The sequence below is a fragment of the Cyanistes caeruleus genome, chromosome 7 (assembly GCF_971803275.1).
Source record: "Cyanistes caeruleus chromosome 7, bCyaCae1.hap1.1, whole genome shotgun sequence".
NCBI classification, from domain to species: Eukaryota; Metazoa; Chordata; class Aves; order Passeriformes; family Paridae; genus Cyanistes; species Cyanistes caeruleus.
The window spans coordinates 10,521,122-10,533,270 of record NC_141707.1 but is presented as its reverse complement, the minus strand read 5'-3'; the positions used below and the strand labels follow the sequence as shown (position 1 = coordinate 10,533,270).

The following is a 12,149-nucleotide window of genomic DNA, read 5'->3' as shown; positions in this document are numbered from 1 at the left end:
GACTGAAATAAACTATCTCAACATTTTTTTTTGTTGTTTTTCTGCAAGAAGTCTCTTCTTGGTATTTTATTTTATTTTATTTGGCTTATTACATGGGAAAGCGGTATTTGTTTTAAAGGAAAATATGTCGCTTAGATGTGAACTATTATCTATTAAAAAAGAAAATCTCTGCAGCACTGGGGTTCCCAGCTTGCTGTAAGCCCATAAACAAGGCCATGCACACAACCACATAGCCAAAAAATGCACCCTATGGGCAATCTTTTCCCTTTGCCCCAAGTGAGTTCATTTTCTCAGTCTTTACAGCTGTTCTGAGTATTCTGTTTCTCCCATGTCCCAAATCTCTGTCCTGTGGTAGCTCCTTAACACACAGAAATAATAACCTGTACTTGCCCTGTGAGGCACTATGAGGCTTACAGAGCCTTATAATTATTTTATATCATATAAGGACAGAACCACTTTTCTGTAATCCTTTTTTTGTCCTGTACTTTGGCAAAATCCTTTTGCCAAGTACAGAATCAGGTCCTGATATATGAGCTGGCCTCTTGTTCCTACTGCCATTAATAGTCACTATGTGACTAAAACTCAGTATTCCTCTTTAACATTCTGAAGTGCTTTGTTTCAAAAACACACTGCAAAAAAGACTTTAATTAGTCCTGATAACAAGAAATTGAATTTCCTAAAGCATTTATAAACTGTGAGAAAAAGAAGGAAAACTCAATTGAAATTTACATGCAGCTACAAGAACCTAAGTGGGGGAGATAAAAAGACTGCTCACAGACGATTACTACTTGAGTTGTAATAACAACATTGCTAAGAGATTAGAATGTCCCTACTCTCCCAGGAACATATATCCCACAGCTTTCTGTTAATCTCTGCAGGAAGGCTAAGATCCTTTGGCATTTCAAACTGTTACTTTAAAACAGTTTTTGCCAGGATATGGCGTTTAGCACCCCCATCTGCCCTACGGCATAAGGAAGATGCAAAAACTCCAATTAAAGTTGACAGGGATATTTCTTGTCCCCTCTGTTTTTGTATGAACTGTTGAGTTCTGGTTGTGTAAAGAGTCTGAAGCAAAAAGGAGCTGCAAGCATCTCTAGCTTTGAACTACAGCTATCATTTGAGGAAAGACACTGCTACTGCCTGAATGCATCAATTAATCTACAATTAAGAAGCAGGAACAAAAGAATTTTCCAAATTCAATATTCAACATATATATGGAAAGGTTTTTATCATATGCAGTGTTAACATTTATTTGGATAATTGCTTTCATCTTCCTCCAACTTTAAAAGTCCTGCTGTGAGAGGATTAAAAAAATTGAATACCACATTAGGTACAGTGTGCCTTCAGGACTATCATGTACCTTCCTGGAAAGATGTCACCCAGGTGTTGTAACAAAACATGATATTTTAGAAGATTTTTTTTCCATCAACAGGATGGATTTTGTTATAATACCTTAAACAATGAAAATCTTAAAACCAGTGAAACAAATATTTATTAGTTTAGCATGAAAATGTATGTCTCTTACCTTTGTCTTTGGATCTAGAATTTTTACACCATAGATTGAGATTTGTAGCTCAACTTTGGGTGTCTTTTGGCCTTCAGATTTCTTGATATGTCTTGCAAACTGAAACATGAACAGCAATCATAAGTTTATTTATTTTATTAATTCTCATTTCCTCTCAACTCTCTCCACCTGAAGTTGTTTCCTTCCTTCTTCAATAAGCTTCTCATAAACAACACCAACAAGACTCAATTCCATTCTTGGACAATTCCAAGAGTCTCAGTTGGGCACAGACCAGCATTTCTAATTGTACACTACAGAATGTTCCTAAAATTCAGGAAGAAGTGTTTTAAAATTACTTATTATGTTCCCCTGAAACTTTTATCTGTTTTCTACGCACTTAATTGAAGCATGAGATTTCTCTGAGAGCAGCAGAATCATGAACACTTTCAGTTTAGCAGCAGCTTGGTTGTTGAGTGAGGAAGATCAGTGTGTTTTCCACACCCCACTATTTCTAAATTCACATCCATACTCGTGCATGGAGGATACTTCCAGATGTTTAAGATATTCCACTGTTTTAAACAGTTTGGGTTTCAAACAGGGTCAGTTTGAAAGCACTACAGCTGTTAACACCTAAGAAGTACTCAATCTATTTTATTCTCAGAATTCATCTGCCTGCAGCCCACTAGATGATGGCTACACAGCAATTTATATGTCTGGGCTGGGTAATGTCCTATCCAATATGATTTCCATCCTTTTCTATCTCCTTTTCTAGACTTACTTCCCTCTCTTTCTCTCATGAACATTGCCTATGAAATCAGCACAGTATCTCAAATCTTTCAAGACAATTAAGACAATCTTTCAAACTATCTTTCAAGACAGTTAAGAAGTGCCCTAAATTTGAGTACCTCTCTTAGCAAATATATGTGATTGCTCCATGTTTTGCTTTATTACCAGAGCAGAATGTTGCCCTTTTACTCTCAAGTTTTTGACAGCCTGCAATGGTATTTTCAAATGTTTAAATAAGGATGATGATCCACTGAAGGCCAGAAGTCGGAGCCTCTCCTTCAAAGCTCTATGTTTGAACACATTATCCTCAACATTCCCATTCAAGAATGAGCTGGGTCAGTACAAACACTCTGTGTCAGAAGTCAGTGTGGACAGTGGCTTTTAGTGCCATCAGTAATTGAGGGTGACACCAAGGGTGCTGTCCTGTCAGACCTGGAAGACACGAGCCTGAATTGCCTTGTGATTGTGAAGTGCTCAGCTGTAGTCAACTGACACGTCTCCCACAAATCCTTAAAAATTCTGATTAATTATTCATTTAAGTGATAGTTCAGGGTTTGGATTTTTGCTCTGATCTTTTCCCAACTAGTACTTGGAAAATCTTCTCATAGCACAGGTGATTTACATAATATGACTGTCAATCTCTTTTATTTCATTTTGCTTATGGGCAGCTTCATTCATGGCAAATTATTAACTCCTCCCTAAAAACACAGAATGAATCTGGTTTTTTCCTTCCTCCCAATTTTATTCCTCATTTTGAAGGCATACTTTGGACTTTTAATGACTAAACATTAATTAATAATTAATCCTATTAACTTCACATGGTAACAGGACTTACCCAGACACTCCATAATTGATTAATGCACCCCAATAGCTGATCAGTATCACACACTTGGTAAAACAAACAGAATCCTCCCACCCCAAAACCCCCCAAACAACTAACCCCCATCTAAACCACTCTGTGCCATTCTCAAAAACAACTCCTAAATATAAATACCTATTTTGCATTTCAGCATCTAAAACTGCTACTGTCACTGGCCAAGTATTTTATAAAGGTTCATACAGGATGACTTACTAGTGAAAACCACCTAGTTGAGAGTCAAGAAAATATAATTTCTAGCTCTGCCTCTTCAGCAGAATTTATATGGCATGTATATATATGCCTCTTGCAACACATCCTTTTCCCATCTATTTAACTTCAAGCCCATATCTTGCTATATACACTTCTAATACACATTAACCCCTGTATTTTTATTAAGGTTTCCCATTCCATATGCATCCTTTATATTTTGTAAAAAATATTTTATAGAAAATATGATTTAAAAAATCGTAATTGCTGTTTTACAGCATTTTGGCCAATGACATCTGTTGACTTTAAAGGACAATTAAAATTCACTACAGAGAAAAAAAATGTTTTATTTAATCAAAATCACTCATTAAACCACACAAAATCTGTCCTAATTTTTATACTGCAAATTTAGCCTTCTAAGCTTGTGCTTAAAGAGGAAAAATATAGGGCAACCATTGTTTTATTAGCACAGATTATTTTTTTCCAAGATGAATATAAAACTTAAAGTGTCTTTAGATAATTTTTAGATCATGCATTTATTAATTAGCTGCACTCTGCCAGCTTTCCTCTCTGATTTGAAATTTCCTGACGCCCCTTCACTGGGTGGGACTTTGAGGACAAGTGTGATCCCTTTTCTCAGTACTCTGCATTTTGCCAGGTTAAATGGAATGACTACAAAAATGATCCAGAGATCACACAGACAGTTTGGACATCTCAATTCCCAATGTACTCAATGGTGCCCAGAGAGACAGCCATGGAACAGATAACCCCAGGGCACAACTCAGCCTGAAACAGCCTGGAACTTGAGCAAATGCTTTTGGAAATGTCCCTTTGCAAACAAGTCATGCACCAGTATTTCTGTGCAGTAGAGAAAGCACAAACAATATTTGATTTTAGTGTATTAAAGTCATGGTATGTATTGAGAATGATGATGGAATGCTTGATTTTCCAACAGCAATCATCTCAGAGTCTCAAACAACAGTTACAATGTGAAAAAGTTGTAGTTTTTAAAGAAAGTAAGTTTTAAGGAGAAAGGTTTTAAAGTAAGGGATGTGAATAACTTGCACAACTTTTAGAACAGCTGGCCAAAGCTTGCTCCAAGTAGTCAAGACTTACAGCACTGAGGAAGTTCCAGAAGGCAGTTCTGAGCCAATTCTAAAAAAAGGGTGAACAAACTGACCCTACCACGTCGCCACTCTCAAAAAGCAGAAATCCAGTTCAAGAACTAAAGAGTTCAAGTGAGATGAAATTAATGATGATCAATATTTTACAAAAAATGCAGCTTGTCTCCAAGTAGACAAAGCATCTGCATTTTGTATGCCATTATATTTAAGAAAGTGAAGCAATAGAAAGAAAGTATGAGTTAAGTTAGTTACATTAGTCTCCAGATGTAGTTATAAACAGGAAATTGTCATTGGGAAGATATGTTTCTAATGTATTCCAGCAGGGTTTATTTCTTAAGCATGACATTATTGAACAATGACCAGGAGAAAAATAATTACTGATAAAATCTGCAGGCAGAAAAAATAAGAGAAGAAAAAAAGGGGAAGAAACTAACTAATGATCTGAAATCTAAAATTGTTACAGAGGAAGCTTGCAGACCACAAAGACTGATGAAGGGGCAAATAACAGAGAGAACCCTCATCAACCGGAACAGATTGGTAACCCAACAGAGCCCGCGAAGCAAGCCTGCGAATCCCACATGTGGTAACAAACTTTGGTGCTTGGGAGACTTCCCTGTGAGGATGGAAGAATGAAGTCTTGATAACTTGGTAGGGTTTCCACTAACTGAGGACCTTCTCATGAAACCTAATCTGGGAAGGAATTTCGAAGAGATCCGTGAGATGGCAACAATCGCTGCACTGGATCAGCTGCTTGTGAGAAAACACTCAAATGTTATCTGCTGAGGGCTTTAAATGCAGAAGGATGTTGACAAAAATTCACAGGATATTTACCAAAGTTAGCAGAGGGCTGGAAAACCTGCTTTAAGATGCCCCATAAAATCAAAACCAGGCCAATGGTGAAAGAAACCAGTCACAAAAGAGCTCATTCCACACAGACATCCAGACAAATGAGCTTTTCAATCAAAGGTTTTCTGGGTAAAGTGAACTGCACACAAAGATTAATTCAGAAAATCTGTGGCAGTTCCCTTCTTAGCATTTTTCCTGCCCACTGTCTTGTGCAATAACAGATAGCACACAGATACTGATCAGCAATTTCTCTTATATCTGACATTCTCCAGAATGCCACATTCAGCCACCTCCCAAACTTGTGTGGGGTTTGAACAGCACATCCCATCACTGAGTCAGGTATCAGGAATTTTCTCTTTTATTAATTTCTAGTCGTTCCTTCTACCTAAGGGACTATTCTAACCCCAAGGGGCCTCTGGACCTGGGAGGTGAACAAACATTATATTTTCCTATCAGCACACATTTGAAACCAAGAAATATTTGTATCTCACACAGTAACAAGATTATTTAAGAGGGTAAAAATCTGTAGCCTCCCATTGGCATCAAAATGGAAAATGATATAAAACTATAATGAATCACAGCATGGCTTGGGAAAAGACACAATGGGCCAAATTCTTAAACTGTTAGTTTATACATATAATGTTCTCAGGCACGAACCCCAGGTTTGGTCCAGCTCAGTGGGATGGGCTAGTTTGTGTTCAACAGCTTCAGAATTAATATTAGATTTTCATGGCATTTTTAGGAAAAGGAGCAGATACAAATAAACCTATTTTCTACAAATTAACTTAGCTTTAAAAATAAAAACAACAAAAAACACCCATATATTTTGTAATTTATCACAACAGCAGGGGAAATTGCATACTCTAGGAGTCTTATTAAAATTAAATTTGATGTGTTTATGCATCAATTCTTAGCAAACCACAACCAGCAAAAATGCCATGAGGAAAAAAACAATCATGTTTTCAAGACAGCCAGGAACTGGAGCTAAAGAATTAATTGTTAAGACTAATTATCTCTATATATCTATAAATCAATTTAAGCCATAGAATCAAACCAAAACTATGTGCTTCTCTTTAATATTTACACCTCCCTGCACAATTCAAGGTTTAATTAAAAATACTTGAGACATCAAAAGGGAGATGTTCCTGCAATTTGGGTGCTAATCTTCATCCCAGGGAAGAGAGGTTCAGCTCTTTCATTTAATACAGGCGGATCAATGCCAAATCAGACATTGGACTTTACACCTTAAAAGAGCCCTGGTTTAGGGCAGGGTCACTGGATAAGTTGGGAAACAGCTTTGTAACCTGTCTTGGAGAAGATGCTTTTCTCCTTTTTTCCATTAGAACATCCATTATAAGGAAACATTTCTAAAAAGAACCCAAACAGGCCCCATTTTTTTTTTTGCAGTGCTTTTGTATCATCTAATTGGTCGTGTTATGGTCCAAACTCTCATGGAGGTTTGATATGGGCATAATGAAACCACAGCCTCTGAAAAATAGCTGTCAAGAGGAGGAGAAGGGTGAAAAGGCCACTGATATGCAAAATTTAATCTCTCAAGAATCATCTGGGCAGGGAAAAAGCCATCCAGAAGTGTGTATCTATGGAATAGGTTGTATTTTATTTTCCAGACACACACTGGACTGAGAGGAAGGATATTACCCACATCTATTATCCACAGTGTAAAAGACTGTGCAGTCTTTTTTTCCATCTCTCACTTCCTGACAGACTTTTTGTGTTTTATTTGGGGGTGGCCTGCTTTGTTGTTGCTGTTCTGAGACCTTTTGATTATTTTGTGTGGTGGCATGGAGTTCTGGGTGTTTGTTGGGGTTTTTTTGTTTTTTTTTGTTTTTCCCTGGTTGGTTAGTTGGTTTTGGTTGATTTTTTTTGGGGGGGGGGGGGGGAGTGGGGGAAGGGTTTCATTTTTTTGTTTTTTGAGAGGCAAGATAAACACGTATTTTCTTATTCAGCTCTTCCCATCTGACTTGCTTTGGTCTTCAGGATGTCCTTGACCGGTCCTGAACCACAAATTCTGCTTTCTGCAGTACTTTAAAGAGAACAGTCATGGCTGGAAGGCTTGGCTGCAAACCTCTTTATCCCAATATTAAAAGCTTCTCTGTACTCCACCCTTCTCTGTCCTTTCAACAACAAATGAAGCTGAGCTTTAACATGGAAGGGAGCTCAGAAAAATATCCACGGATGGTCATTTAAGGGCAGCAGCAGGACAGCATCTCTGCGTGTGTGGAAGTGTGTGAACTAGTGTCTTCACTTTGTGTACCCTTAGAGGTCAAGGACATGATGAAAAATATTTCAAGTGGTTTCAAAGTGATTCATTCTATTAGCATTTTGTCTGGTCATCTCCACTTACAGAGGAAAAGAGGAAGAAGAAAAGGATAATGAACTGAAAGCTGGGTAAGCAAACAGCCATAAGTCTGGCCCTCACAAAAACATCCCTTGGCAGACTGTGGAAGAAACAGCCCAAAACTCAGGTCTTTATTCTGGTTTCTCCCTAACACTGCTCCATGCAGCTTTCTTACCACTGCTCTGGTTATGCTGCTCCTTCCATTGTCATGCTGCTCCTTCTACCTGTTCCCACCTTTGGAAATCTTTCTAATGCTTGATAAGAAGGATCAAATTCATTCCTACAGTCTGATGGAGAAGTTACAAACTTCACTAATCAAGGAAAGTAATCATTTCACTTAAAAAATAATGTGTGATTTGACAACATGTAGACAAGTATTTGAGTACCGTAGGCATGTTTGGATACAGCATCTGGGTGCTACGTGCTTTAGTTTTTGTATCATTCTAGAAATAAGTTTGACTAGAAAACTTGAAGGAAAACATGGTTTGTAATAAATTATGATAGTAGTTCACCTTATCTTACAAATAAATAAACGCATTGTAAAACATTAGTGTTCAACTTGCTTCTTTTTTCCTGCAGTACAGCTCCAAGCACTTGGAAAACACAAGGGGAAATGCTACCTAGATAAAGCCACTGCAGAATCCTCTAGAAAAATTAAGCATAGTTGCTTGGAAAAAATTGTCTTCTAATTGCAACTGTCCCAGAAAAATTGTCAAGAAAATATAAGAGTGTTTGGGATAAAAGTACAATGAAGCATCAGAAAAAAGTTTGTCCAAGATATTTCATGTTTCTGTAGAACATCAGCTCCATCTGCTGGGAAAAATAAGTTTGTGGAACAGCAGCTGCAGTTTCTGTGCTGGGCAACCCAAATTTTTGTGCTGAGTTAAGGGCTTTAGATTTAGAGAAGTAAACAGTTGTATATCAAATCTTGACTCTGACAGTTTGGTGACACGAGGGCTTAAGAAAAATGTTTTCTGGTGGCCGTGTTTTGTGGTCTGGAAACTGGAAGCATGTGACTTCAAAAGCTTATTAGAGTGATGAATGCCACTGCTAAAAATAGTTCTCAACATCAAGAAAGTGTCATTTGTTTTTCTGCTAGCTATTAATCTTAATTTAAAACAAGTTATGATTAATCACATTGCAATTAAAAGCAAATTTAGATTAAAAAATATAAATATGGCATCAGAAGCTACATGCCTTCTAAAAACTTACCCCCAAACCACTTTATATTTCTTCAGTATTTCTTTCTATATGACATTAGTTTTTCAAGCTGTTTTAATTGTTGAAAAATTTTCAATTAGCATTTTCAAAAAACAAACTACAGATGTGTGCTTAATAAAAAAGTCCAGTACCTCTAGGCTTCTCTTCAAAGACTACAGATGCATAAAGTAAGTCTGTCTTCAATGAGTATTCAATTAATTGGGGATTGTTTCAAACATAAAAGTCTTTTCATTGCTCTCTGAATTCTGTTCCAAGATTTTTCAAGTCCTTCCAAAAGTCATCTTTATTTACTTGGGAAGTTCTCTAATAAACTGGTGATTATGTAAGATCTCATGCAATACTTGTAATCTAAGCTCCAATATTCCAGACTTGAAGAAAATAATGTAATTCTGGCAGCAACTACTCAGACTTCTATCTCCAAGGTGGTTTACTTAGGGAATGTATGCAGAAAGTTAGAGCAGGTATCTACACACTCCAGTGACACCATAAACCTACACACAACATTTCTGAGAGCAGTTATTTGAAATCCTTTTTGGACCAGCTCTCAGAGGAAACCATTTCCACATGTGAAATCATAGAATTCAACCCACCCAAAGCCTCCAGTGATCAGGGAGAGCTGAGGCCAGCCTGGGTTTCCACCAGTGAGACGGAGACACTCAGCATTTGGTTTATTCAGGAGTCCAATAAAACACCATTAAAGCAGGTGCAGAGCTGCTGCATAGCAAGAGATCACTGTGATGGATTTCTGCACAGAACTAACTTTGCTTGGGGTATTGGAATTTTATAAAGACCAACTGCACAAGGTGCACACAAACCCACATATTTTGTTTCCACTGACAGAATGCTGCAATGCTTAAAAAAAGGGTCAAACTTAGCTTAAAACACATGAAAACAGCTAGGCAATGACTCTAACTGCAGCACAATAAAGTCTTTTTGGCACGAAACACTAAGAATCAACTAAATGAATCTTTAAAGGCAACTGTACTATTTTGATAGAGTGAAAACAACAGCAAAGAATGAGTTTCAATACCTTAGTAAGATTACTGATCCATCTTCTAAAGATGGCTTTCTCAAGGGAAAACTGAGCCTTAAAAGCTGAGCTACATGAGTAGTCTCTGTTTCCTTCCTGCATTTTTTTAGTATGGTAATAACACAATGAATTCTTTCAATATTGACTCCCTATATTTCCTGCCCATTTCCAAGGAACTTGTTTAAATGAATAATAAAAACTCTGCAAAAAAAAAAAAAAAGTAGTTATGAAAAATGCAATAGTAGAGAGAAAGATTTCTGCATCTGACTAAACTGAAGGGCCACTAGCTCAGAGCAGCTAAGCATGAAGCAGTGCAATTCCACAGGAACAAGGCAGAGGAGTGGAGTGGAGCAATCAGCATTCCCTGCCCCAGCTCACAGTGTCTGAAGAGCTCTGAGCTCACCAGCTCTCACTCAGCAGTCAAGGTAAAGCCACATTAACTGAAAACAACCCTCCACAAGTCATTGCTCTCAGATATTTTTAGTTGTCCACCAAGTCCCTTGGTGCCCAAGAGGAAATTGCAAAAGCCTGATTCTTTCAGCCATAGCTGGGGATGGCAGCTAAAACAAATTCTTGCTACCTCAGCTTGGATTAATGAAGCCCTAAACCTGCCTGAAGAAGAAGCATTACCCACTGAAGTACATTAACTTTATAAATATTTCTGAATAATTGTATAATCTGTAAGACAACTCAATATTGTACACAGCAGAACACCTGAACATAGAGATATGAGGAAGAACCTACACACTAAAGAGATTAATAAAAGCAACTACTTCTAGAGCCAGTAAATTCACCTAGAAAACCTACAAAGTGTCTGAGTTGTGAAAAGAGGTTAAGAGTACATTCCATTTATGTTTCATTCAAAATTCTTACCTTTAATTTTCTAACAGCATCTCTTACAACTTCTGTGCCTTTGGGCTGCTCCACTTCTGTACTGCCTAGAAACTGAAAATATTGTAATTTGTGAGCAGTAAGTTATGCATTTAAAGGCCTAATCAACTTGAGTAATCTTATTTTCTAATTATTTTCTAACAGCATTTTGGAAAGGCAATTGTTTCAGTAGTCGATAAATAAAAAACCTTCACATAGCTATTTTTAATCCAGAAAATATCAAGAATGAAATTTTATATTAACATTAGCATTTTCAAAATTGACTTTAAAAACACATCCTATAGAAATCTGTAAATTAGAGATTCAAGTACCTTTTTCCACCGGAAAATTACCACTTTGGTAATAATTCTTATTAGAAAATAATGAAAAAATGCATACCAAATACAGATGGAAGATACCTCCCATGAATCAACACGAGCCAATCATTTGGACTACGTCACTAAAAGATTCATACAAGATGTAAGATAAATTAAAAGAACTGATTTTCCTCTCAGAGCTGCTTGGTATAGTAACTTCACAGATTTGCTGGAACTAGGCTCCAGCTTATGTAAAACACGAGTCATTTTCAAGTAGTTTCTATTGCAATTCATATTTTTACCACATGAGGTTTTAATGAAAACCAAACACATGTTGTTCCATATATAAAGCATAATATTGCAAAGGGACCTTAATTCTTTATTTGTACTCTGAAATGCTTTTATTTTCTCCACAGTCACACTTGCCTTCTACTGCACTGTTACAAAAGGTATGATAATCCTTCCTGAAACCCACCTAAGATACACCAATTGATTTTCTATTGCCCAATTTTCACACAGAAGTACAGTTAAGTCACACCATGTACATGCTAAAATAGTGCTAGAGAAAAAAAAACTCTCCTTTTTTCCCCAAGTACATTTTTCAGTCTACCATGACACACAGAGGCATGTACAATTTTTAAGTCCTAGTTATTCTGAAAGGAATTGAAATTTGCTAAGATACAGACAATTTAAACAGAGTAACTCTGAAGTTTTTAGTTCTACTAAACCTTCCAAACATGTTTAGTGTAGTCAGTGTGCTCAAGGTACTCCTGCAAAGAAACTGCAGCTCCACCAATAATGAAGCCTCATTAGACATTTGCTACTGACTGAAATACAACGTGCCACCTTGAAAACAATGGTGTGTAAATCAAAACACCATATGCACATCTACTGTCAATATTCTCAAAGGCTCTGCTATTGATTTGATGTCTGTCACACAACATCTCTGATGACTTTAGACCAAGGGGGTGATCTTGCCTGGAAAAGTGATAGCTGCACAAAATGCATGTAGAGAAGGAAGAATGA

General features: G+C 37.0%; 1 protein-coding gene across 28 annotated transcripts in view; it reads right to left on the bottom strand.

Annotated features, from left to right (window-relative positions):
• Positions 1–12,149, bottom strand: part of GULP1 (GULP PTB domain containing engulfment adaptor 1) — a 167,916-nt gene that overhangs the window by 31,262 nt on the left and 124,505 nt on the right. For all 28 annotated transcript variants that reach the window (XM_086898406.1, XM_086898405.1, XM_086898412.1 and 25 more), the window contains 2 exons: positions 10,810–10,881; positions 1,526–1,624 (listed from right to left, as the gene is read on the bottom strand). In XM_086898406.1, coding sequence (XP_086754532.1) covers positions 1,526–1,624; positions 10,810–10,881 — 171 coding nt within the window. The remainder of the gene's footprint in view (positions 1–1,525; positions 1,625–10,809; positions 10,882–12,149) is intronic.